The 27905-nt window shown below is 45.6% G+C and overlaps 1 protein-coding gene across 2 annotated transcripts in view; it reads left to right on the top strand.

Moving 5' to 3' along the window:
• Window positions 1-27905, top strand: part of Chn2 (chimerin 2) — a 247883-nt gene that overhangs the window by 104226 nt on the left and 115752 nt on the right. Inside the window, exon 2 of one of the 2 annotated variants that reach the window (XM_051202776.1) lies at window positions 26386-26424. The exons of the other annotated variant lie outside the window; for it this stretch is intronic. Coding sequence (XP_051058733.1) covers window positions 26386-26424 — 39 coding nt within the window. The remainder of the gene's footprint in view (window positions 1-26385; window positions 26425-27905) is intronic. 2 annotated transcript variants of the gene reach the window in all.

Below are 27905 nucleotides of genomic sequence, written 5' to 3'. Positions count from 1 at the left end.
TCTTTGTAAGTGCCTACCTGATCCAACATCATAGATGACTATAATGCCCGCTTCTAATACAAATGCTGATATTAAGCTCCTTGGGAACTGGAATGAGGGAGGGATGACAACAGCCTGTCCTTTTACCCTATTTTCTTCATAGAGTTCTAGAATCTGTTCAATGGATGTAGGACAAACATACAATAATAATGATAATTACTAATGAGCTTGTACTCCCCGCCAGGCATTCAATGCTTTAGTGGGCGACCCCAACTAACCCTTAATTAAATTCCCCAGGATAAATACAGTACCAGTCCATTTTATAGATGTAAAGACAGAGTGAGTAGAGTGGCAGCATTTTGATATATGTCAGAACCACCCTGTTGTCCTCATTTTCATACTGAGGGACATACTGTGACTGAGGGCAGGAGATGTGGCAGCTAGAAAATGCGGAAGAAGCTGGCAGTGGCGGGGGGCACGCCTTTGATCCCGGCACACAGGAGGCAGAGGCAGGCGGATCTCTGTGAGTCTGAGGCCAGCCTGGTCTACAGAGCAAGTTCCAGGACAGCCAAGACTACACGGAAAAAAAAACAAAACACACACACAGGCACACATGCACGCACACACGCATGCAGGAAGGAAGGAAGGAAGGAAGGAAGGAAGGAAGGAAGGAAGGAAGGAAGAGCAATAGGAATCTAAAGATCCAACATAGGGAGAAGGGGGGCAGACCTCAGGGTACCTAAGAAAGGCTTTGGTATGAAGTGGAAGGCCTTTGCAGTTGAGTACCACAGACCACTACCCTCACCTGGGAACTTTCCAGAAATGCAATCTCAGTCCCCGCCCTAGACCTGAATGAGAAGAGTGGAGGTGAGGTCCAGGAGACTGTTTTAATAAGCTTTCAACTCCAAGGGACCCTGCATGCTGTTCCTCGCCGTTGTAATTCAAGCTCAAAATCGACCTAAGTATTGAACTCCTGTGCATGTTAAACATGAGGCAGGGCAATATGTCTGCGTGCTCAGATTCTTAGCATCATTCCCTCTTCCTAGCTTCCTTGCTCTGTAACCTGAGGCCTGTCACTTAACTCCCCATTCTCTGCCTGTATAATGTGGTTCAGGACACCAAGCTCCCATACTAGGACAGCCAGACAGATGTGTCATTAGTGGTTGTGATGCATCTGGAGCCTAGAGCGCTACATAAATACTTCAGGGTAATAACCATTTTATGGCCTTAAATGCTGCCTGCAACCTGACGTATTGCATTTCGTATTTCTTTCCTGAATGGTAAAGTTTAAAGTTAATTTAACAGTTTGATATTTATACTTATTTTTTATTCAATCTATAACTTGGTTGGAGAAAGTAGGAAAGGGAAAGGCTCGTCTGAGAAAACAGCCTGCATGGCTGTCAAGCTGAGCATCTGCAGAGGTTGGGAACAGCCAAGTGAAGGGTGCCCTGAAGGCTTGGAGTGCATTAGGGCCTGTGGTGATGCTGAGGTCTTTGGAGACATTAGGGCCTTTGGTGACGCTCAGGTCTTTGAAATTCCAATGTTCTGTTTGTGAATCAGTTTTGTTTGAATCTTTTTATTTATTTTTATTTTGACATGAGGATTTGCCATATAGCCTTGGCTAGCTTTGTAATTATCATAGTTTGGACTGGCTTCAAAGTCATTGCAATCCTCCTATGCCAGCCTCCTAAAAGTATGGGACTGAGTTGAGGTTTTGCTCCAAGCTGTGAACTGTTAAAGAAAGGCCACGATGGGCGGGTTTCTTTCTGTATGCCTTTACAGCAGCGACCCTCCCTTTCCTCTTCAGAATTTGACAGTTTGAGCCATGGCCATTCTCCATCCAACTTCAGCAAACACTTCCTTTTTTAGGCAAGACTCCTTGCCCTGCGTGTTTACTCTCTTGAGAACAGGAATATGAGCATGCACCGTAGTTCTTTTTTTCTCGTGAAGTCTGAATGGCCAGACATCACTGAGAGAGAGGCCCAGCAAAAGCATTTTCTTTGAGAAATGTGACCAGGGCTGGATTTCTGTAGAGACTACAAAAAGGGGTTGATAAAGATAAATGCATCAAAGAGGCCAGTAGGTCAGCAGTGTGGTACGAAGGAGAAACACAAATGTTAAATAACCATAGTTTGTATTTTGCATAACATGACTTTAATATTGGAGCATAATTACTGGGCAGGAAAAAACCTCCACCCTTTTATCATCGTTTCCTGGAATTTCAAATTATACACTGTCGCCAAATTAAAAAAAAAGAGAAAAGAACAGCAAACTAGAGATGGTCCAGTCTCAGATCAGCACTGATTTAAAACACTAAATCTCAAGGAGGAGGCAGGCTTCTTTCTCCCTCTCTTCTGGGGGTGGGAGGTGTGTGTGGGGGTTGTGGGTGTGCGTGTGTGTGGGGGAGTGGTGGTCACAAATACTTACAATCACCTTAAATAAAACAAGTTGAGACTTATTTTCATCATTGGTGGAGGAAGGAAGTTCATAAAGCTTCCAGCTACTGTCTTACTGAAGGAACAACCCCCAAATTCTTCAGTCAGGGTGCTAGGAGTCACCAGCAAGCCACTGAGCAATTACAGAGCACCTGACAAGCTGCACCGGACTAAGAGAGACTTCTTGTAAACTGGCCCAGCATCACAACTGTCTGGAGTTGCTCATTGCAGACTGAGAAGTGTTTCTTTCCAAGTCCAAGTAAGTCGAAATGAGTTGGACAGTAGACTGTAAGAGCAAAGGGAGGAGCCGGGAGCCTGCCCTATCTTTTCATAGAGTCCATGTCTCTCCAGAGTGCAAGCCTGCTCGCCCCGCGCTTCCTGGTGATTTGATGAACTGAAACGGTGGTGTGGCTGCTAAATTGCAAGGCTAACAGCTAGCAGAAGGGGAGAAGATGACTCCTCCTCATCTTCCTGACCAACATTAAGCCTTCAGATAAGGCAAGAAAAATGGCCAGCCACTGGGACAGTGTGCCCTTCATAACAGAACATGGTCCAGCTAGAGATAGTTTCTCATTTTTTTTTTATTACCTATCTTCCTTGAGGTTTTCTTTATCGGGTGTAAATTATTAGCTTGCAACTTTTCTGAAATTGCTCTAAGAAGATCAATAGAAAATGGTGAGGGAAGACAGCATAATTTCTCTGCCTTCATTTCTTTGAAAGCCGGCTACTTTCAATTTGTGTTTACTTCCTGCCACATTGGTAATAATTAATGCAGAGTGCACACTTAATCTTCAGGAGCTTATCAAGGAATAAGTGCATTCAATCATTGTTTGGGAGCCCTGAAAACTGTACTATCAGACTGTTCGGTCGGCAAGCCTCTGCGATAAAGAAAAATCTCCTTGATTGAAGTAGATAATATAGTTTCCTCTTGTTATTTATTTAAAACAGGGACTGTTGCTGTTCAGAAAAAGAATATTTTTCTTGAAGGATCGACTGGTAGTTTCTGTGGTTCTTTCTTTTGGAATGTTCAGGGTCATTCCTGTCTGTACCAATCACTTCTTGCCTTCAGTGTTGATTTTTACACAGTTAGTCTTTTATTTTATTTTATTTTTAATGCCATAACTAGATCAGACTGTAAATGCCTCAAAAGTAAACATCTTCTAAATTTCTTATGTCCTAAGCCAGCAGCTTATGAAGGGCAACAAGAGCCTGTGTCATGTTTAATCACATGTTCCCAGTCCGTTTCCTATCAAAAGAGTGGATTCTGCCTCTGCCTGTTTTAACACCACAAAGGCACACTGAATGCATTGTGTTTAACAGTCTGTTTTGTAAAGCGGGCCTGCCCTCTTGACCCAGCGTCATGTAGTAAAGTGTTTTAGTCCTGACTTCTGTGATGTGGTCCGTGTGTCATACATGCCTACAAGGTCCCTTTGAGCCAGCATTACTGAACTGGAAGAGTTCATGCCAACACTGAGGTCAGACTGGCCAGTGTGTGTGAGTGTACTGGAAACCATTGTCACTCTGAGGAACTCCCACAACTGGAGAATAAACGGGGGCAGTATCTCTTGTAATGGGTGCATATTTATTTCAGTGAGTAAGAATTCCTTCCTGAAGGTGCTCTTTGTTGACCTGGGTTTTGGAATTTAATCTTAGCAGTTGACATTGAGGAGAAAAATTGTGTTTCTGGACACTGCATGTGTTTGAACATTTGTGAGTGCTTATGAAAAACCAAACCAAACCAAACCAAAACAACAACAATAAAAAAATACCCAGGACATTCAATGTCTCCACCCATGAAGTTTAAAATTTTGGAGGTTCCACAAGTGCAATTCTGTGGCCTGTATAAAACTGAGGCCTTGCCTCTGTCCAGAACTCACCATGGCAGAGGGCAGGGCTGAAGGTGTATGACTGCTTCTAGAAAGAGCAGAGGTGCAGGCCAAGGTCTTCTGATGTACTTCGAGTCAGGATAAACATTTATTACAACAAGCAATTACACAGTCTGTAACAAGGATTAATGTTTTTTCATCTTCTCAATTTAAGCCACCTTCATGCTAATGGTGACAGTTGGGAATCTTCCCGCCATTTTGGCTGGTGGGCCTGCAGCTCTCCCTCCCATACCCAGTGAGGCAGAGCTGGATCTGTTAAAAGAAAAATGCAGGCTACCCACGCTCCTTCTCCTCCCTTTGACTAGTGTATAGAAAGTAAGCAAAAACTTACTGCGAAAGTACATGAGCACTGCCACTCCAGTTCGGGTGTGGCTCTAGTGTTTTCTATGGTCAGGTGGTGACAGAAGCCTCCTGTCAGGGCCCCGCAGGGCACAGAAGATGCAGTGTTGAAGAGAAGTTGATGAAGGGTGTGATGACAGGTGTAGGCCAGTCTAGAGGGTCAAGAGAATCTGAAGCATCCAGGTGTGCTCAACAGTGGGTAGCCGCCCCACCTAAGGATAAATAGGCAGCAGGAGGGAATGTTCATGCGCCTGGAACCCCGAGAGAACAGCTAAGGCTGGCATCACGAAGGCCCACGTCCGCTGCCTACATTGTAGCGCATTGCCATGAGCACCGGCATCTCTCCTTGCCTTGCTTCTTTGCACGGAAGGAAAGTAGCTGGAAGCTGGAAATGACGAGGCCAGGCAGGGCACACAGTGTGGCTAGGGGGCCAATACTAGCACTAAGAAGACTCCACAGGAGGAAGAGATCCGCCGCAGGAGACTTCACTCTTCCCTTTAAATCTCAGTTTACAGCACATTGATTTCTTCCAGACTCGACTGGGACTTGGGGTAGATAGGTGACAAACAGAAGAAGTATGAAGAGTTATGAAACGCCAAATCAGGATTTGGCGGAAAGTTTGGCAACCTGAAAAAAAGGGCTAATTTTACAATACAGTTCCTATCCAGGGGGAGAAGAGTGAGCCAGCCACGGGGAGCAGCAGTGAAGGCCACTGGCAGTGGAATGTGATGGCTAGACTCCTCCCCAAGCTTGGTCCTTAGCAGCTGCTTGTCCAGGCCATTTCTCTTCCAAGCTCCGCTGCTCAGTTTTATAACAGGGATTAGATCAGGCCTCTCTGTGGGATTCTGTAGAAAGATCACTGGGAAGCGCTTTGCCTAGGACACAGTCAGCACCCAATAAATAGAGCTTCTTGCTGCTTATGCAAACTGTGGAGAATGCACAGACTCAACTCTGGACTTGTCCGAAGATGTCGCTTTCTGTGCCCTGGGAGATGGCGAGATGAGGTGATGGCATGTGGTGCTTCTGGGCTATTGTTGATGTTGTTGTCGTTGTTTGTTTAACACGAACTGCACTTTACTTCCTGTCCTGTTATCGCAACAGAACACCTGAGCCTGGGTGACTCAGGAGGAAGAGGTTTATTTGGCTCATAGTTCTAGAGGGCAAAAAGACCAAGGGTATGTTTCTGGCATCTGCTGGGCACTAAGTGACGGGGCACCAGTTCCGTGCAGAAACAGAAGTTTCCCTTGGTAACAACTGCTCCCCGGCACCCTTACAGCTGGAACTCACTGGAAACAGTTAGCTCTTTCACCAGGCTTGGCTTCCAGGGCCTGATATTTCCTAGGTTCCAACACTTGGGCCATACAGGGACTAAGATAAACTTCCCCCACCACAACAAGTGATCCCCTCTTCTGCTAACTCACAGTTGAGGGGGATTTCTTTATCCCCCGATGCTTCGAGCCTTCAGGAAGGGCAGGAGGTCAGGGTCAGAGGAGCTGAAGGAGGAGGATGTGTGTCTGGGTTGTGTCACCTGGGCTGGGCTGGGGTGTACAGAGCCATGTGGGATTCGGTCCCAAAGGTACATCCGGTGTGAGGCCCACATTCTTCTCGGCTGCGTCACACTGTACACAAGATGCACTGTGGCCTCGGCTTCAGCCCGCTGGCTCAGCCTAGCTAGCTTCATCCCTAGGCTGCATTGAAAGGTTTCTCAATGCCCTGTTCACAATCTGATTCCCAGGAAGTGGTCACTGGTTGGAGGGATGACCCTGTAAACAGGAACAAATCATACAGAGCACATCAGAGGGAAAATGTGATCCTTGAGGCCAATAGCCAGTGAAAGCCCCGCAGATGGAGTTAACTGTTAAGGCAGCCTGCCCCTTTCATAGCCTCAGAAATAAAACTGGGAAGCAGGTTGGAGGACCGTGATAAGGGTTGTAGACGTGGAGGCCAGACTCTGCTCTGAGCTCATGAACGTGTCATCCTTGTGGCTTAAGCATGTCCCATTTTGCTAGTATGTCTTGGATATTTCTTCCTTAGCCTTATACTTCTTGTTAAGCTTCCGTCTGATGCCCGACCTCAGCTCCAACCCACTCATGAGCCAAGCATGCACTGTCTTTGAGGGTTTGGGGAAACCAAGGAAGAGTTGGGTTGAGATAGATGGATATGCTCTCCTGAGAAAGAACAAAATACAAACAATCACAGTGGCACTGTGCTATGGAGTCTGTCTGTCTGTCTGTGGAGTTTATTTTTTTTTTGGCCTGTGCATGTGTATATATGTATGTGGTATGTGTGCAAATGTGTTTGCATGTGTGGGTACACTTGTGAATCCATGAGTGTGTGTGTGTGCCCCTGTGGTCACCTAAGGCTGGTGTCAGAAGTCTTCCTCCATTGCTCTTCACTTTGTTCATTGAGGCAGGGGCTCTCAGATGAACCCAGATGACAATGATAGGGCTGGCCCGTCTCTCCAGCTTGCTATTGGGATTCCCAGCCTCCCCTTCCAAGTGCCAGAGTTACATGTGGCCCACTGAGCCTGCCCAATTATATGTGGGAGCTAGGGATCAGATCTCCAGTCCTCATGCTTGTTCAACAAGTGCTTTATCCATTGTACCAACTCCCCAACACTTGAACACTTTGAAAATGGCCTGGTCTTTGGTTCTCAGTAGATTCGCCCACCTTGTTGTAGAGAATGGATTAAAACACATCTGAAAGCCAAGTAGTACATAAATTTGTTACATAGCCACCGTTTCACCATCTAAGATGAATGTGGGTATTTCTGGCCGAGGTAATCACCAAGCTGTAATGGAGAGTGATGGAAACACTCCTCTTGTGGTCCTGTTTAGAGAGAGATGGTTCTGGAAGATTCCTATTAGAGTCCATACCTGTTGCATTTGAGTCCTTTGACTATGAGGAGTGGGGTCGAAGGCCCAGAGCAGAGTGGAAAAGTTATTGTAGACGTGTCTCCATGTGGACAGGAGGCTATTATTGGATGTATCCACATGTGCTGTTTGTATGATTTTAAGGTGCTATTGACATCTGGAATGAGTCAGTAAATGCCAGACAGGTTCTCTAAGGCAATGGGCACCTGTAGAGTTTAATAACCTAGGAACTATCAATGACACACAATGCATTTAGAAAGGTACCTAAAATTCTATGGTAAACATCTCAGAGGTGGTCAAGGAGTGGGTGTGTTTTCCTTCTAGAACCATCTGTTTAGTGAAGTGGCATTCACAAGAGTCAAACAATGTGAAGTTGTTCTTTCATTCTCTGTCCCTGGGACCCAAGAGCAAAGCCTATTCCACCAGAATCGATTGCTTCTAAAACAGCCAGTCCCTGAAGATGCGGAGGTTGCATGTGGAAGACCCACACCGGCTCTTGATGAAAATACCTGTCTTGACCTCACTTTTATTCCTGCACAGATATACGTGGTCTGTTAGTACCCAGAGGGGAATGCCTGCTTCCTGCTAAGCAACACAAGCATTGGAAGCTTCCAGCTTCCTCAGCTAGAGAACCTGTCCTGTGCTACATAGGAGACCTCCGCCTGCTTATGCTAGCTCTTGGCTTCATGTTTTCCGTTTGAAAGTCAGACCCTACCCAGCCTTGTAAGACACTGGAATTACACCTGCGGGTGCCAGAGAAGGACTTTTGAGAGGCTTGTGGAGGGAGAGACTTCCACAGCCAGTCGGTCTACTGGAGCAGGCATCCTTAAGGCCATCAGACTGTGTTTCATCTTCCCCTCACTTCGATAGTGCCCATTCAGTGTGATGAGCAAACATGTAGTGAGCATCTGGTGTGTACATAGCATCTGTCTCTGCTTTAGGTTGTGCTAACAACAGCTGATCTAGGCAGGGGGACTGAGGGTTGGGGTATGCCAGCAGCTCCACGAGGAGGGCTTCCTCTGGAATTCAAGCTGTCATTCTCTTCTGAACTCCAGAAGCTTCTCTCTGATAGTAGGCAGTCTGGGGCTTCTGCTGTGAACACATTAGCCTTCTGCCTGCCTGGGGAGGCCACAAGTACCCCATGACGGCCTCCCTCTCACCCTTCAGCAGACGATACACCGGTCCTCTTGCAAGACTGCTGACTCTATGTGTCTTCAGATACAGTCAAGGAAAACTAGTTTTCATCAAGACATAGACTCTTAGCAGGAAAGGCTATCCAGCCTTAGGGGGTGAAATCATTCTTTTATCAAAAATACTGAGCAAACACTTGAAGGTCCCTTCATTCCCAGACCACTCAGAAGGAAAAACAGCAATGTATCTTCTACCTCAATTTCTGCACCCCCAGCTCCAGTGTATAGCCTGGCAAACTCCTACTCACCTTTTACTGTCCAGCCATTACCTTCCTCATTACCTTCCTACCCAGTCCTGGGAGGGCCTTGTTGAGCCCTTGCCCTCTGATGCCCTCTGATGCCCTCAGCATTTGTGGGCACCCATTCTTTTCCAGTCTTCCTCCTCCTCTTCCAAGGAGAGCTGCTTGAAGGAAAGAACAACATATCATCTGTGCATACCCGGTGCCCATGTTGGGTCTAGGAGTAGGAAGATGGTAATAATCTGTTAGGTGGTTCACTGGAAATGACCACAGATCATTTGTCACAAAGCTCAGTATGCAAATCTCTTACTGCTCCTTCGGCCCAGGATACTGGGTGTGGAAGCAGGTACTAATATGAATGGCCTCATACAAGAATGACTGTAAAGGAAAGGTTTCTTTCCATACTTGAGTTCAGCTAGTAACTAGTGGAAGCCTGTAGAATTTTCACAGGAGTCGATTAGGAAGATGAATGTCCCACTGTGCAAACAGCAAGAAGACATGGCTGCCAGCACATGCAGTACTGGTGTCTCAAACCCTGTGAAGTCATACAACACCAAGATAGACACAAGGGACAGGGAGGGATCCATTCTTCTTGTCTTCTATACAGTACAAATACTTTCTCTTTCAGAAATCAATGGAGGCACTTGTTGCCTGTCTTCTTCACCCTCTTATTTCAGACACACTGAAGCTGCTACCCACCCTGCTAGGACCTACAAGACTTCCTTCCTCCCTGCATGCATTTGTGCAAGCACTTCACACCGCAATGTCACGTACATGCTACTCAGAGTCCAGCAGGGCCTGGCTTCTTGCAGATCTGCGATGCTTAGAGCACTTCCTGTACCTGCTGGGTTTTTTGCTCTGTGGTGTGGCTGGCCAGGCATCTGAAGTATTGCTTTTCTATGTGTTTGTTGTCTTAGAACTATTTCCTTTGTAAGAAGTTATTTTTAAAGCAAGTGATAAACCACAGAGATTGAAACCCAGGAGCAAGGCTAAACCTGAGTTCTAAACCTCAGGAGGCTTTGTGTCTCAGAAACTAACCTCCCCCCACATCTAGACAGCTCACTAGGCCCCTCTGTCCTCTATCTTTATTTGTCTTAATCTAATAAGAGATCAAGATTAGTTGGCATATTAAGCAGAATTCTCCAGAAGAGCAAAATCAATGTATGTACACACATGTACAAACACACACACACACACACACACACACACACACACAGACAGGTGGGACTAGGTAGTCCAACAATAGTTGTTTACATCCCAGAGAGGCAGAGATGATAGTAGTTTTTTAGACCAAGAAGCTGAGCAGTTCCCAATCTCAGTCCAGAGTTTCAGGCCTGGACGTTTCCAGATCAAATGATAAAGAAGCTGAATCTCATGGAAGCAGAGACACAGAGATATACTCAAAAAGGAAAGAAGGCTTACGTGTTTGTGGATGCTGCCTTCCTCCAAGTCCTTTCCATCTGCATGTCAGCCTTTTGGGTGGTGCCACTCATGTTCAGGGTGGATCCCCAATCCTCTCCTCACAGACTCACCTGTCAATCCTCTTTGGAAACTGCCCTTTCCCTGATACACAGGTGTGTTGCTTTACCAGTCCTAGATAGATAGCTCTTAATCCTGCCAACCTATCAACAAGACCAATCATCACAGTTGGTACATATGCACAGCTACTTAAAAACTTGTATAGAAATCCAGTAGCAGGTTTAATGCTGTGAAGAAAATGAACTTAATTCTCAGAAAAGATTTAATTGGGCAGCCTCTCCAAGATGACCATTGGATGACATGGAGTTGGCTGTAACTATTCAGATAGATCAAATGAGCTAGGCAACTTTGGGCAAGGTGTAGTCCCCTTTGGGCCTTGGGTTCTATGCTAAGGAATGGTACAATGCTACCCACCTTACAATGCTCAGGAGAGCTTGTGTAGAATGAATTCAGAGGGTTCAGTAGGAACACCAAGATTTTATGAGGCAAAGTCATGGTTTTCAGACTCAGAGAGCTTCGTATTTGTACTCAGCTCCACTGCTTACCACATGTCCTCCATTCTTCAGATCACACATGTGATGGATAAACAGTGTGATGCATATACTCATATACGAGCCTGTTGTATTAAGCAAGTCACTGCATGTGGAAAACCAATGCCAATGTAAAGTGATGGGCTATCAGTAAAGAATACAGTGTCTAGAGCTGCATTGTCCAACCTTTTAGATCATTTTGGAAAGATGATAGTATCTTAAATTTTATTTCCTATAAGGCTTTCTTGAATTGGAGTTGTAATTCAATGAAAGAGTGCTTGCCTAATATGGATAAAGTTTCATACCAAGTGTGCACACAAACATGCATGTAAACACACACACACACACACACACACACACACACATGAACGAGAAAGATCAATCTTCTTACTGTTAGATTACTTGGTTCCTTTGTTCTGAGCCCAGGTATGTTCTGTAAAATATCCAATTCACCTGAAATTATCTTAACTGATGATAGCTTTACTCCCCTGCAGGGACCTCTTAGGTAAATGTGCTTAATAGAAACTAGTAAATACCATGTAGATGTAATCCCAATTGCAAAAATAAGGTGTAATTGTAAACAATCTTTGTAAAAGTTTCCCTTCTTTCTACCTCCCTCCTTCCCATCTTTTTTTCTTTCATCTTTTCATTTTCCCTTCCCTTTTAATTCCAATGAAATTAAAGGGTATGTTATTAAAATCTAAGACCTCAGCCACCCACATAGTCTTTGTAGGCAGACATAGTCTTAGCTGTCGGGAGTTTCTCGGGAGAATTGTTTTGCATATCGCAAACCTTGTTCTGTACATCTCCGTGAAAGTTGCCAAGTCTGCCCACCATGGTAGAATTAAAAAAATAATAATAATAAAATTGGAAAGCAGTGTAGAAAGTATATCTTGCCACCTGGTATATCAAGGCAGATAAGGAAACCAAAGCTGGGTGTGGCTGATGGAGTGTAGGCATCCCCCAGCACACTGGGAGGAGCAGGCACAGAACACCCACCACTGTCTTCCAGTATCGTGTGATTTTAGGAACAAGAACGCAGGCACCCCAACTAGGATTCAGAAGTGGAGGAAGAGCCAGGGCCTCTCAGGCTGGCAAGTTCCTTGCTTCTGTTTTCAGCCAGTGAGACGGTGATCTGGCACGTTTGGGCCCGGTGAGTGAGTGTCTGCTGCCATGTGTCCTTTCTTGGTATGAATTACTGCAATGGTATTGTCTACACCAATTTGTGTGAGCGATCCACTGTGAGGAATGACTGTACTCACAGAGTCGTCTGCCGCCAGCATGTAGTGAGACCATAAGCCGGGCCTCGAATGAGCTGAGCCTGTGTTGACAATGCCTGGGAAAGAGCCATACAGAGTACTTAGTACCTGAACATGGACACCAAAGGCCCCCGAGGAAGAACTGGAGGGATTCAGGGAGAGAGGATGAGAGGGGAAGAAGGAGAGATGAAGGTAGATTGGCAGGGAAAGAGACCACTTTAGTACCATTTCACTTTTGGTTCTAAAGATGGCAGGAAATTGAACAAAGTCTTGAATTTTTCTGCTTCTGTGCTATTTTTTTTTTTTTTTTTTTTTTTTTTTTTACAACATTCAAGCAGTGTTGACTGTTTTCAACAGACCAGAAGGACCTGCACACTTCAGGTCAGCCTCTGCAATCAAGGAGTCTTCTGGGAGACGGAGGCTATAGGGGAATCCATAGGCTCCAAAGCAAAGCAGATCTAGTTTTGAATTCCACATCCCACTACCCAAGTGGCCTTGGGAAAATGGCCAAATGTCTTTAAAGTTCACTTTTCTCCTTTTCAGGAGATAGTTACCATTTGGAAGCACCTATACAACCATCCCCAGTTTCACATGATCCAGACTAAGGGGTCTGCCTCTTTCATGGATCCATCTTTGAATGGGTTGGTGGGCATGGATGGATGAGTAGATGAAGAGATAAGTCAGGGAAATTATAAATAGTTAAGATAATAAGGAGCCTATCCCAGAATCTGAAATATGCCAGGCACCTCAGAACATTCTACTTTTGGTGGAAGATTTTTATCTTTTTTCTTTCTTCATCTTTCAGGACCCTTTGACTCTGAATCTAATGTGGGTGAAAATTTCCATTTTCCTGCTAGTAGCACCTATACCAGGCCTGTAACTTAGGAAATGCCTTTAGGAGAATTTAATATATCTTGCCCAGGAGCTAACCTCCTTAGGAGAAGATGACCAAGGGGGGGAAAATCAAACCAACCAAACAAACAACCCCCCCCCAAAATTTAAAAACTAAAAATGAAAATCTACCACTACCACCACCAGCAAACAAGCAACAATAAAAGGTGTGTGTGGGGGGGAACAAATACCAAATACCGACTGGCTAAAAGAATTTCTTTGTCTTCTTCATTCTTACAGCACTGTTAGTTCACTCTTGTCACGCTCTACCTCGTGTTATGATAACATGCACATGTGGTCAGAGGCTGGATTTAGCAAACAGATAGTGCTTGTTGAGTGAACTGATGGATGGACGGACGGACGGACGGACGGACGGACGGATGGATGGATGGATGGATGGATGGATGGACTGAAGACATATTTTAGCTACAAGCTGATTCCTCGTGTCTGTATTCTGCATCTTGCCTTGTTATCCTTACCCATGTCTCGTGCAATATTTTGTGCCAAGTATGCCATTTAACTCTAGGTAAATATTTGTTAGATGAATAAATGAATGCCCTGAAGGGCTCTGGAGGAAAGCCAGGAAGACATTCCTCTGGAGAAAGGAATTTGTAAAGAGGCCGGGCAGCTGCTGGAGGGAAGGGGGGAAGGAGAGGGTTCTAGGCTAAAGGGACTGGAGGCAGGGAGGCTGCCTCTAAAGACTCAGAAGTAGCAGAAAAAGAAGCAGGAATGACAGAGAGCTAGCTACACCAGGGATATAGCTCCGCGGGGCTGGGAAAGTCAGAGCCACTAGGTAAGAAGGGGCCCCGGGAGGCAGAGGAGAACAGGAGTGATTTGACAAAGGCTAATGAGGGTGGCTGCCAAGTCGGTGATTGTGGATTTCCAGCCCTTGCCCCCTTTATTGCCATGGCATGTCTCCATGTGTCTGCCACAGCTCCTACTCATGCGTTCAACGTTTTCATTTCCTCTCCCTCTCACCCCACTGTGTGACTTCTACCCCAAGATCATACACACACACTCATACACACATACTCACACACACTCACACTCACATACACTCACACACACTCACACACTCACATTCTCTCACACACTCACACACACTCACACCCACACACTCACACACACTCACACACTCACACACTCACTCACATATTCACACACTCACACACACTCACACACTCACAGACACACACTCACACTCACAGACACACATACACTCACACACTCACACCCACACACTCTCACACACTCACACATTCACTCACATATTCACACACTCACACACATTCACACACACTCACACACACTCACAGACACACACACATGCACACACACGCTCACGCACATGCTCACACAAGCTCACACACACGCTCACACACACTCACACACACTCACACTCACAGACACACATACACTCACACACACTCACACACTCACACACACGCTCATACTCACAGACACACATACACACTCACATACACACACTCACACACTCACACACTCACATACACAGGCACACACACTCACATACACTCACACACTCACACACACACTCTCACACACTCACACATTCACTCACATATTCACACACTCACACACATTCACACACACTCACACACACTCACAGACACACACACATGCACACACACGCTCACACACATGCTCACACAAGCTCACACACATGCTCACACACACTCACACACACTCACACTCACAGACACACATACACTCACACACACTCACACACTCACACACGCTCATACTCACAGACACACATACACACTCACATACACACACTCACACACTCACACACTCACACACACAGGCACACACACTCACATACACTCACACACTCACACACACTCACACACACTCACACACACTCACACACACACACACTCACACACACACTCATACACACACACACCTTGGTTGCTGCAGCATCGGCTCCCTGCCTTTGCCTATCTCACCCTAGCAGCCTCTGACACCCTCACCACTTCCCCTTCTGAGCGGCTTTGCCTTGCCACGTCTTTTCTTCCCTCTGGGCCCCTGCTCATTCTCTACTTAGTCCTTCCACGCCATCGGTGTTCTTGCCAGGCTCTTCAGCGGTCCCCCATCACGCATGCACTGTGCATCGATCCTCTGCCATGTCCTGTACTTCAGAGTCTGCAGCACCATATGCTTGTGGGGCTTGTCTTCAGAGAAGCCGGGGCCCAGGCTTTGTCTGGACTTCGCTGCCCCATTGCTGCCTCTTTCCAGCAGTGAAAAGCAGAGGCTACTGCCATAGAGGCCACTGTCATCTGCCCAGCCTGTTTCTCATATGATTTTCTCAGTTATATGAAAGAAATCACCCTCCATCCTATTGCCAAGGCCACAGACCATTCTTCTTCCTCTACCAACCCAGCATCATGCCCTCTTTCCCTACTCATGCGCTGCCTAGACATCTGTCAAATCCATTTCCTCCATTTCCATTGATATGGCTAGAGCTCAGATAGTTCACATCACTGACCTAGCCTCCTGATTGAGTGATTTCGCTGCTACTCACCTTCCCTCACTCCCCTCACTTCCCTCTCTCACCCTCTAACCCAGCTCACACCCACACTGGGATAATCTTTCCGGCCAACACCCTGGATCCAGCATCATCCCTGCTTACTCTTCCTCCCCTTCAGAGCAAAGACAAGAAGTTAGTTTCTCCCTCTATCTTTGGGTTTCTGTAAGTTAGTCTCTAGCTACTCTGGGACCCCACCCTTCTGTACCAGCATCTGCCATAGCCAGCAGGCTGGACCAATCCTGCTCTTGTGCAATACCTTGGTCTGTGTGTCATAGGGCAGCAGCCTATTTGTTCACAAGACAACCCTTGTGGCTGTTACGTTCCATGTCCAGGTGTTGGGGCAACCCTTCAAGCAGGTGCAGTGTACTATGGTACCAGAAGTTAGTCGTTTTCATCTTTGTCTCTGGGACCTTTAGACCTCTGTGCCTATTATTTCGGGGTCCTAGACAGGGCTACTCAAGGTCAGGGGTGACTAGCCAAAGCCTGAGAAAGGACAGAATGACTCAGGGTAGTCCCGCCTTCCCAAAGCCAGGAGATGCCACTCCTTCTTACACACCCTTTTGCCACACTCCAGTTGTCTCCTGCTTTGTGTCCCACAGCAGAATGTACGACACGAGCCTCTGTCTTTCCTTAAGCTAGCACTTGACTCAGTGCCTAATGTACAGTAGTGGTAGAATTTCAAATTGTACCTCTGTGCCCATCAGGAGACAAGTGGGGGCTGGATCTGCTGTGGGATCACCTAGCAAGGCCACACGCTATAGCTGAGGTCCATGTTCCTAGAAGCATCTTCTTCACCTCCAGCCACCTGCCCGAGTAGGACATCATTATCTGAACTCACCGAAGAGACCCCGTAGGCTAAAAGAGACACGGGTAGCAGAGGCAAATTATGAGACCCTCGCTTTCACTTGTTTATCAAGTTTATGGAGGTAACATATAAACATAAACACACAGGAAAAGCAACAAACAAACCCCCCCAAAACTAAACACAAAGGGGAAAGGCCCAGGGAGGAACTGAGGAGTGAAAAGCATGGTCTGGGAAGAATGTCTAGGGGCCTGACTCCGGCCGGAGAGCTGGTCATGTGGCAATCAGAAGGCATCCAAGGACCAAAAGAAAGGCCAGTGTGGGAGAAGGAAGAGCCAGGGGGAGTTCGTAGAGCTTCCAAGCCCTCTTTCCTGTGTGCTGGGGTAACCAAAGCTGGGCTCCTGGTATTGATTCATGAACACTTGCTGTGTGCAGCATCAGTGGCCCAGGACAGAAGCTTCATGTGGCCCCAGTGCCCTCTAGTGACCACAGACTCCAGCTCAGGGCTCTTTGTGACCTCATCATTGTTAGACAGTCTCTCCATAGTTCATCTTCAGGCCCAGCCTGAGGAGCTAGAAAATTCTGGTAAGTTACAGGGACTTGTCCTATTAACTCTCCTGTAAGTGGAGCTCATTCCATGAAATGGTATCCGTGTAGTGAGATATCCACCCCGCCCTCACCTGTTGAACTGACCACACCCATTGGGGCGTGGGCACAGGAGCAGAGTGTCAGGGAAGGCTAGGTCCGGGGTCCCAGACCCCAGTTCACTCTCTTGCTTCCTGGTCGAGTTGAGGAGAGCATCCGGGTGGCATCTGTGGAGCAGGAACCCGAGGCAGTGTAAGTGAATTCTCCTCGAATAAATCAGACTTTATCCAATACCGAGTCCAGTGTATCTTATTTCCCACGCATTGCAGGTACAGGCAGGGTGAATATCTCACTACATATCTGAGACAGGCAGAGACCATTACAGAAAAACACAAGCATTCGAAATTCGAAGTGATGGGGCTCAGCCCCAACTGATGCATTTATGAAATAACTAACTCTAGGAATGTTAAGAGGACCGGCTAAGATTGTGAGAGTTAGAGGATCAGGGAGTTTGCTTTCAGACTGTGTCTCCTAGAAATGTCGAAGGCTACACCCATAAAGTGTCACCAACACCACTGTCTAAACATGAGCTGATCCAGGTGGACCCAACAGACACGCTAAAAGGGATGGGAGAAAGCTCAGGAGGCCTCAACCCCACACAGGAAAACTACAGGCAACTAAAGAATGCCGAGAGCAGGAGAAATGATCTTCCCCAGGGAAGAGCACACTAACTGGTTATTCAGTCAGCCCTGAAAACTTGCATACCCAGACTGGACGGGTTATACTTAGGAACACACATATATGTGTAACATGTATATGTTACATATGTTACATACATGTATATGTATGTAATGCATGTGTGTTACATGTTCCTATACTTAGGAATATGCATATATGTGTAAGGCCATGATTTTGAAAGAGATCAAGGAGGGATATATGTGAAGGTTTAGGGGAAAATAAAGGAAAGGGGGGAAATAATGTAATTATAATAAAAAAACAAGAGAAATTAGAAAAAAAAAAAGCCCTGCTGAGTTCCATAGCTGATGCACACCCAGCCTTCATTCCTTTCCCTATTTTCTTACCCAAACCATTTTCAAAGAGAATAAATACACAGAGGGTCTCATTTCTCAGGAAGATGCAGATTAATCTGTGCAGGTGAGAAGTATTAGCAAGAAATCTCTGGAATGCTTCTCATCCAACATTTTGTAGCAGTTTGATCAAGACTGGCAGCATTTGGCTACTGGGGTCTGGAAAGTCCGTGGCTCTGGCTGCACTGCAGCCCTATGAGCATCTCAACCCTTCAGAAGCTTGGGCAGTCCTGTTGCAGACAACTGCAGAGCACACAGAAGCAGCGCCAGACTCCGGCTGTTGTTGTCGTCTCCTTTCATTTGGATCCCAACCCATTCTGGGCCCATTAAGCTAATCATGCTACAAATCCTGAAGTGTCATTTCATTGTGTGGCTGCTCCAGGACTGATTGATTGAAAAACCTGTTTCCACCCAGCCTCCCTGGAAAAAGCCCACTGCAGCCCATTTGAAAATGTGTGCATCAATAAATCCAAAGTGGCGGCAGAGGGCTGGCATTTGTGAGAGGGAACGGCAGAGGAGGAACACAACCTACCCTCCTCCTATTTCTCAGAAAATCCCCTGATGCAAATACACAGGTTTATCTAAAATATTCTCAGGGTAGGTCTCCTCCAACTTCCTTGTTAGGTCATTCTTTGGACCAGTGAGTCTTTGACTCCTCTTTTTTCCAAAGCCTGGTTGTGTGTTTCCATTGCTCTTGTTACCCTCCACTGAGCCAAGGGAAGGAAGCCTGGCCCTCCTTGATGTTTACAGCGTTCCTCTTCGATTGTCACTTACCCAAGGAGAACGTATGCCAGCTTTCATTTTTCTTCATTAATCTGTCCCCAGATTCCTTTACACTTGCTCCTCAGGTGATTCTATCACGGTGGCGTATTTCTAGAGCCATAAATCCTGGGATGCACAGCCTTCCAGCTGCAGCCAACAAAGCCCTCAGGACTCGTGTCTTCTCACATCAGGTCACAGCCATGTTTCCGCAAGAGCTTCTTGTCTCCGTCTGCTATTCTGCAAATAGTTTTACCTGTGAATTTATAGTTAAATCTTCCAGACATCACAGGTTAAGATATAGATTGACACCAGCCTGTGGGGTGTAGGGAGCTTAGACTGTAGGATATAGGGAGTTCAGACTGTGGGGTGTAGGGAGCTCAGATTGTGGGGTGTAGGGAGCTCAGACTGTGGGGTGTAGGGAGCTCAGACTGTGGGGTGTAGGGAGCTCAGACTGTGGGGTGTAGGGAGCTCAGACTGTGGGGTGTAGGGAGCTCAGACTGTGGGGTGTAAGCTCAGACTGTGGGGTGTAAGCTCAGACTATGGGATGTAGGGAGCTCAGACTGTGGGGTGTAGGGAGCTCAGACTGTGGGGTGTAGGGAGCTCAGACTGTAGGGTATAGGGAGTTCAGACTGTGGGGTGTAGGGTGCTCAGACTGTGGGGTGTAGGGAGCTCAGACTGTGGGGTGTAGGGAGCTCAGACTGTGGGGTGTAAGCTCAGACTATGGGGTGTAGGGAGCTCAGACTGTGGGGTATAGGGAGCTCAGGCTGTGGGGTGTAAGGAGCTCAGGTTTCCTGCACACTTCTCTGAGGTTTCCAGTTAACACAACCTTTTCTGTGAAGTAGTTTAACAAAAACTTTTGAAAGCAAAGGGCATAGACTTTCACTGACCTGAGTTCCACCCATTGAACAATACAACACAAGTGAGTCATATCATTGTTTCCATCCACAAAAGGTTGTAATGTCTATCTTTGGGAAATTGACCATAATTAGGTGATTTACATTTTAGGAAACACATACACTGAGAGCAAGCTTTAGATAAATGAAGGAAAAGAAACATAGATGCTTGTGTGCAGGTGTAGAAATAAAAGGCCTACCTATGAAAACAGCAGCCAGCGCTGCTGGGTGGGTACCACACAGCTGCTGTGTCAGCACCGAGGAAGCTGAGGCAGGAGCAGTAATGATTATGGAGACCTTGCCTTAAAAAAAGAGAAATAACATTAAAATTCAAAAGGCAAACTGCAGAACCAAATATTAATATATAGCATGGGACCATTTCGTAGACTCTCAGTGTAACTAGACACAGAGCTAAAGTTGTAAAGACTCACGCAAATCTATTAATGGCCCATTTTTCCTGAGGTAGGAGACTTTTAAAATGACACATTTTTAAATTATTACGTCCCTGTTTTCAACAGTAAGTGCGCACTACTTCTTTGTTTAGTGAGATCTCTGGTGAAGTGTTGGTTTTGCAGTTCACCTCATCTAGAAAGATGATGTCCCACACATGCTTTCTATGGGCCCCCATGCCCCAGCCTGCTTCACACACTGAACGGCTTCTCAGGACTCATTCCCACAAGACCAGGATGACTGTGCCATCTTTTCAAGGTTCAGGTGCTCAGTATCTATGGCTTCCTCAAGGTCACCTTCAAGTTCTACTTGGACCCCTTGACCCTCTCCTCTCCTCTTCTCTCCTCTCCTCCTCCCTCTCCCCTCCCTTACTTACTCTTACACTCTACTTCCCTCTTCCCCAAAAGTATTAATCAGATTCTTTATAGATAATCTCATTTGGTCCTAGTTCCCATTTTTTCTAAGTTTTGAATCATTTCCTAAGCATCTATAATTTTTCCTGCTTTTATCCCTTTTAAGTGAGAAGGGATAGCTGCTTCCCAGCCTGCCTGGAACGGTTGATTTGCACTTAAATCATAAGTTTTTCAGAAGCTGGGCTAGGGTAGTAGGAATGGCTCTGTGTTCTCTCTCCTTCAACCTCTGTTCTTCCTGCATCAGCACCAAGGCTGTCTGTGTTAAGTAAGAGCTGTTTCTGTTGTTCCCGTTCTATCAACTTCTTCTCAAGGTGATGCTTTATTTAGGCAGTGCGTTAAAAACAAACAGCAACAACAAACCTAGCACTCCTCCAAATTTATTTCCCATTCCTTTTCATTTCCATACAAGCAATATAAATATAAACAGAGCATCGCAAGACACAGGTAAGCAATCTGAGAAAAATAGGATTGCCCATTCAATGCCAGGAATAATGGATTTTTAATAATTGTGCTTCTGGGAATATGATTGTTAGTTTGTTTGATTATTTACTCCTGGGGTGATAGCACCAAGTGATAGCCAACAAGCAAGAAGATCTGAGTTTGATCCCTAGAATGTACATTTTTAAAAAGCCAGGCATGGTGACCCACCTTTACAATCCCAACTCTGAGGAAGCAGAGACAGGGGGATTCCTGAAGCTCACTGCCCAGCCAGCCTTACCTACTTTGTTAGCTCTAGACCAGTGAGAGACAGCCTCTAAACCAGGCAGATGTCACCAAAGGAACAACACTCAAAGGTGACCTTTGTCTGCACAGTACATGCACACACATACATCCACACACATATGCACTCACATGAATATGCATGTATATGCATGCACCCATGCTAAAAATACGAGGCTCAGAATTGGTAACTTATGTCTGTAATCTCAGTACTTGGGAGTCTGAGACAGGAAAGTTAGTATTTCTGAGAGAGGCTGGACTGTAGGCAAGGATGGTATCTAAAATGGAAAGAAAGAACCTTTCCTTAATAATAAATTGATTGCTTTGTAATTTTGCTAGTAACAATGTGGCAGGAATATTTTTCTGCCATTAAAGATAATGATAGCATTAAGCATAGAACTTACTTTATAGTAAAAGAAATCATTTCACGTTAGTTATTCTCATAGTTTTTCACATGACCACCCTTTATCTTTTCTTTTCTTCTTTTTTTTTTTTTTTTTAGAACCTTTGTCTGTGTTTTGTGTTGTTGTGGGTGGAGAACATGCTTGTGCCATGAAAGTCACAGGACAAGCTTTTTCAGTACTCACTTTCCACCTCTTTGGAGGTGGGATCTCCTGTAGTCACACCCTTTATCAGTTGGTTCCTGTCTTGTTACCACATCTAGCTTTATGTGGGATTCTAGAAGTCTGGACTCCAAGCCTTACACATCTTTCTCCATCTCCCTGCCCTCTCTACTTTTTTATTCTACCCTTTCTTTATGTTTCCTCTGGTTATACTGACCTCAAGCATACTTGTTTCCTCATTACAGATTAATCTTTCGTACATGTGAACCCTCCCATCGTCCTAATGCTCTGTGTTGGGGAGCATTCTTAGCCTCGTTTGATAACTTAAAGAGCTGAGTCTAGAAAGATTAGATAATCTGCCTGAGTCCTCAGAGTAGGATGTTGACTCTAGATGGTTTCACCCCGGATGCTGTCCCCTGAACCACAGAGCATGGACAATCTGCATAGATCCAGTAGTGTCTCACCCTGACTCAGTGGGAAGCTATGCACTCAGTTTTTCTTTCAAGCTTCACAAGGGTCAAAATAATTATATGATAGTGTTATTTTTTAACTTCAATATATGTAAGTGGGAGGGTCCTCCCTGACAAGAATGAATGATACATCCAGGTCCTGAAGACCAATGCCCTCTTTTTGCCTCTGACTTGCTTTATAACATCGAGGAAGCCATCTAATAGTTCTGTGTCTCATTTCACCCATTTGCCAAGTAATGAGGGAACTAAATGACCTTACAGGCCTACTCCTGTACAGGAGGGAAAGTGAGATGGAAGATGTAGCTAAGCAGGTAAAGTGCTTGTCTAGCATATTGGAGGCCTTGGGTGCTGAACCCAGTGTAGTAGTGACTATCTGTAATCCCAGCAGTAGCAGAAGGATCGGAAGTTCAAGGTCATCCTCGGATACATAACATGAGATTCCTGAGAAAGAAAGAAAAAGATAAAATGAAATGTCAGATGATTCAAGACTAAAGTCCATCATCAAAGAGGGAAGTAGATTATGGAAATGTATTGGGAGAGTCTGGGCAAATAGCTTTATTGTTAGCGAGGTGGTGTTGGAGGCAACTAAGGATTTGTTATGACCTATTAAAATTACTATGTGATCTGTCCCTTGACCATGGCCACTGAGAAGTGTACTGTAGTGGTGTGTGAAACACGTCTCAAAGGCCTAGGTAATTATAGTCGTTCCACTGAAGCATGACAAATGGCCTCTCAATTTAAATTCTTTTATATGAAAAAGAAACTTCCATGACAACAGCCCTGGAACTTAATTACAGGCTCCAGGTTTGAAGAGATGGAGACAGTCGATGGCTGCAGAGGAGAGAGTAAAGACAATAGCAGTGAGCCACCTGGGAAGAATCGGGACAGGGTGACATCACAGTGACATAGTAATAGCAGCCCGCCACATCAGGGACTTCATGGCAAGCACAGTTCTCTCTTGGGAGCATCGAGCATCACAAAAGCACTCAGTGAATCCCCATGACACCTTAATACTCAGGGTAGGGGACAGGAAGGAGCTGTGTGTTTCACGCCACTTAGCAGTGCTTGTCTGCGGAAGGCCGTGTGCCCTGAGAGTTCATTTATAAATATGGATTATACTTATATTATAAATTTATATAGTTTTTATGGATCTTTTTTAGATGTGTCTCACTACATAGCCTTGGCTGGCCTGGAACTCACTATATAGAACAGACCATTCTCAGACTCAGAGAAGACATCAGCTGCCTCTGCCTCCAGAGTGCTGGGATTATAGTCGTACATCACCTCTCCCGGGCTCACCAATGTCTTCATTTATTTAACATGTTTTTGTTTTAGGTTTTGGGAGTCATCTGTGCTCCCTGTTGTCCCACTAGGGCTTCTCTGGTTTGTCTGCTGAAGGCCTGGTATATGCCAGCACCTTTGTGAGGGCTGGTAATGCCAAAGTGAGTGAACTAATGCTCCTGCTTTAATGGAGTTTGACAAATAGTGGGGCGAGAGCGGTCATTAAAAACACACACACCATCCATAAATAATCTCTATGGTAACAGAAGATATGAAGACAATCAAACTGTGTGATATGAGAGGGACTGGGTTAAGGGCAAGTCCCCTAGGAGATGACATTTGGCCTGAGCCCTCCATGATGGGACAAATGAGCCATGTCAGAATCTATTAGGGAGCATTTTATGAAGCTAGTCCACAGGCAAAGGCGCAGACTCGGAGAGGCATTATTTGTTCCAAGAACAAGGAGGCTGGTGTGGCAGCGTGAGCTGTGCAATGGGGAAATGCACACAGTGGACCCATAGGGGCCAGGCTCCAGATAGAGCAGGCCACAGTGAAGTCTGTTTCACACACAGAAGGAAGACGTTGGCAGGCTCTGGACCAGGGCTGTTGAGATCCTGAGGGCTGTTGAGATCCTGAGGACAGCTTTCTTCGTCTCTGAGCTGGGTTAACAACAGGAAGCAAGTGAAAGGAAACTGTTTACAGAGTGTGAAGGGCAGCCCGTGTGAAGTTAATGCGTGTGCTCAAATATATGTACACAGTTGCCTGTATTGATTTTTTATTTACATTTGAAACCCCTTTGGAGACGTTATCCATGTTCACGTACACAGGACCTGGCTTTTCTGGTGAAGAGGCATGGGATGGTTTGTTAAGAATTTTTTTTGTAAACTCAGCAAGTTGGTTTGTTTGATTTAAGAAGGTCTTTTATAAACATTCATGCTAATGTTTAACATTGAGGTATGGTGCAAATAGGATGAAATGATCCAGATATGTCGGCTAATAGCTCATTATTATGAGACATTATTTCTTACTTTGGCACCGGTATTAAGAGGTAACGTCAGCAGGCTGGGGAGATGGTTCAGAGGTTCAGAGTACTGGTTACTCTTGCAGATTCAATCTTCAGCATGGGTGTGGTGGCTAACAGTCATCCATATTCACACTCTCTTCTGACCTCTAGACACCAAGCATATGTGTGATGCACATACACACATTCAGGCAAAACAATCTTACACATACAATAAATAAATCTGTAAAAGTATTTAAAGAGTTAATACCAGTGTTTGTCTGGTCACAATACAAACCATCAGTGCACTGCACTGTCATACACCCATTTCTAAAGGGTACACAATGACCTTTGGGTCTGTAAGGTGTTAAGCCAAAGAAACAAGATATTCATTGTAAAATAAAATTTTAAGCTACACAAGCATAACTGAGTAGGGCTTTGGGGGGGGAGTTTATCACATTGGGGTTGGTATTGATCAATAAATAGTACATCTGTTTCTCAAGGAGAAAAACTATCAGAGCCGGGCACTGGTGGCCCATGCCTTTAGTCCCAGCACTCGGTAGACAGAAGCAGGCAGATCTCTGTGAGTTCGAAGTCAGCCTGGGCTACAGAGTTCCAGGACAGGTTCCAAAGCCACGCAGAGAAACCCTGTCTGGATAAAAAGAAAGGGAGGGAGGGAGGGAGGGAGGGAGGGAGGGAGGGAGGGAGGGAGGAAGGGAGGGAGGGAGGGAGGGAGGGAGGGAGAAAGGAAGGCAGGCAGGCAGGGAGGCAGGCAGGCAGGCAGGCAGGCAGGCAGGTAGGAAGTCCTAACAGTGCAGAAGCACAAGGATAGGGACAGGACAGAGCGGCTGGGAGAGGGAGCACACAGCAGGGGTACCTAAAGATGCTCAATAAGAAAACTGGAGCTTCCTTCTGAACGACATGTATCCTGGGGTGCTCCCCGCCCCCATGCCTGTCTAGGCATGGGCTTCCTTAGACTCACAGCTGTGAGTGCACAGGACATTAACTGTCATCCAGGCCAGGAGCTGAGGGAGCATCCATTGCCTCCTCTTGCCTGCTTCTGAGGGTGATGAAGAACATCTTCATCCTGACTTGGAACTCTCTCATCCGACATCTGGAAATATTCTAAGTCACACGTTGACGTTAATTCAAAGGAGATAATGAAATCCCAATGGCATCATCCGTGCCTCTGCCGTCAGGCCCAGGAGTTACGCAGTGAAGTAGCTTTTGGATACACAACTTTCCACATCTAATACTTCATGCTTGCCACTCTACATCCTCCCCTCGAGTCTTAATAGATGGACTAAAGATCTGGCTGTACACTATGGGATAAATTATGTGTTTATTATGCCAAGTTGAGTAAATATATTTTGAAAGGATCGCTAGAGAATACAATTGTTAATTACTTTAATATATATTATGTATTATTATGTATATTATGTATATATTATATATTACATTTACTATATTCTGAAAACTGTTAAGCTGCCTATTCTGTCACAGTAGTGTTCCAAAGATGATGATGTTGTTGGGCCCACAAGTTACCACTCACGTTCCGCCTCTGTGCCTGGAACTATTCTGTTCATGTGCAGAGGGGCTCCAGGGGTTGGAATTGAGTCCAGTTGACAGGCTGTCCTTCCTCTAGGGAAGACATAGACTGGCAGGTTGACATGCAGTCTGACGTGATCTCTCTCTTCATTCTAGATGCTGAGGAATACCAGCCTCCAATATGGAAATCATACTGTGAGTACCAAAAGCAGAAAAATCTCTGCAAGTCTTTAACCCTCCCGCCTTGAAGGATCCTTGCTGGGGTGCAGTGTGCATGAAGTCCCATAAGCAGACCCCCAGACCCCAAGCTCTTCTTTTTTACTGAGAAGAGATACCTGTCAGAGAGGGTAAACTGCACTTTAGGACTGCTCCAGAGGGGAGGGGACCTTCTGACTTTCAGTCTGGGGGCATATTTTTATTTTGTGTGTATGTGGTGAGCAAGGGTGAATGTATTAACTTCCATGACTTATGTTCTTTGCACATAACCCCAGGGCTGTAATAGCATTTGACAGGAACTGTTGAAAAATGAACACACAGTGAAGACTGTCTTATCACTCGGGCTGACTAGAAGCATAGATCATGTCTGAGCATGAGCCATCCAGCAACACCTGTCATGAAGGCAGGCAATGCCATCACCTTAAACTCTCTGCCTCTCTCCTTGGCATCATGAGTCTCTCTTAGAATTCTCTCTTAGGAGAAGAAAGGACTGTGGCAGGATGGAGCCCACCATGGCCAAGGCAGGTGTCCCTCCAAGCTCTCTGCTAGGTAGTAATCATATGGGCTGCTGTCACTATTGCTGCTGCTGCCCACTGAGGGTCTTCAGTGGGCTTTGAGTTGCTAACTCTCGGAGTCTCAGCACACCCCAACAGATAGGCACTACTGTTGCCTCTGCCTCAATAAGGAAACCATAGCTCAACAAGGGCAGAGGCTTCTCCAAAAGAAGGCATTAGAAGTAAAGTCCTAATGCCCAGAGGCAAGCCAACTCTTAACCTTCAAGGAAGCATTCAAGACTTCTTTTCTATTTGTTTAAAATCATACATTGATTTTACAGTGGTTTGTACCTGTAGTCCTAGCACTCTGGAGGTAAGGACAGGTGGACCTCTTTGAGTTCTACACCAGTCTTGTGTTATGAGTAGTTTCCTGCCAGCCTGGTCTCACAGTTGAACCAGCTCCAAATAACACACAGAGACACTGTATTAGATATAAAGCTGTTGGCCTGTTATTAGCGTTTCTTATCAGCTAGCTCTGTCTTAAATATTAGCCCATTTCTATCAATCTAAGTATTTCCATGTGGTCTTAACTTACCAGAGAGAGGGTCTGGAGTTCTTCTCTTTTGGCCCTACATTTTGAATCTCTATTACATTTCCCAGAATACTTCTTGTCTCCTAGTCCCACCTATCTTGCCTTCCTATTTGTCGACAGGGTTTTATTCATTAACCAATAAGAGAAACATATTTACAGAATGACATCTCCCACACTCTGGAGGTAAGGGCAGGTGGACCTCTTTGAGTTCTACACCAGTCTTGTCTATATAATGAGTTCTAGAACAGCCAAGTCTACATAATGAGACTCTGTCTCAAAAATTAAAGTTTCAGATTTTCTATGTATATATTTGCCTGCTTATCATTGTAGTCATGTGTCATATAATGGCACCTCTACCAAAAATGGACTGGATC

Source organism: Phodopus roborovskii, unplaced genomic scaffold, assembly GCF_943737965.1.
Source record: "Phodopus roborovskii unplaced genomic scaffold, PHOROB, whole genome shotgun sequence".
Taxonomy (NCBI): Eukaryota; Metazoa; Chordata; class Mammalia; order Rodentia; family Cricetidae; genus Phodopus; species Phodopus roborovskii.
The sequence above is the reverse complement of the archived record's forward strand: the minus strand, read 5'-3'. Positions and strand labels throughout refer to the sequence as shown.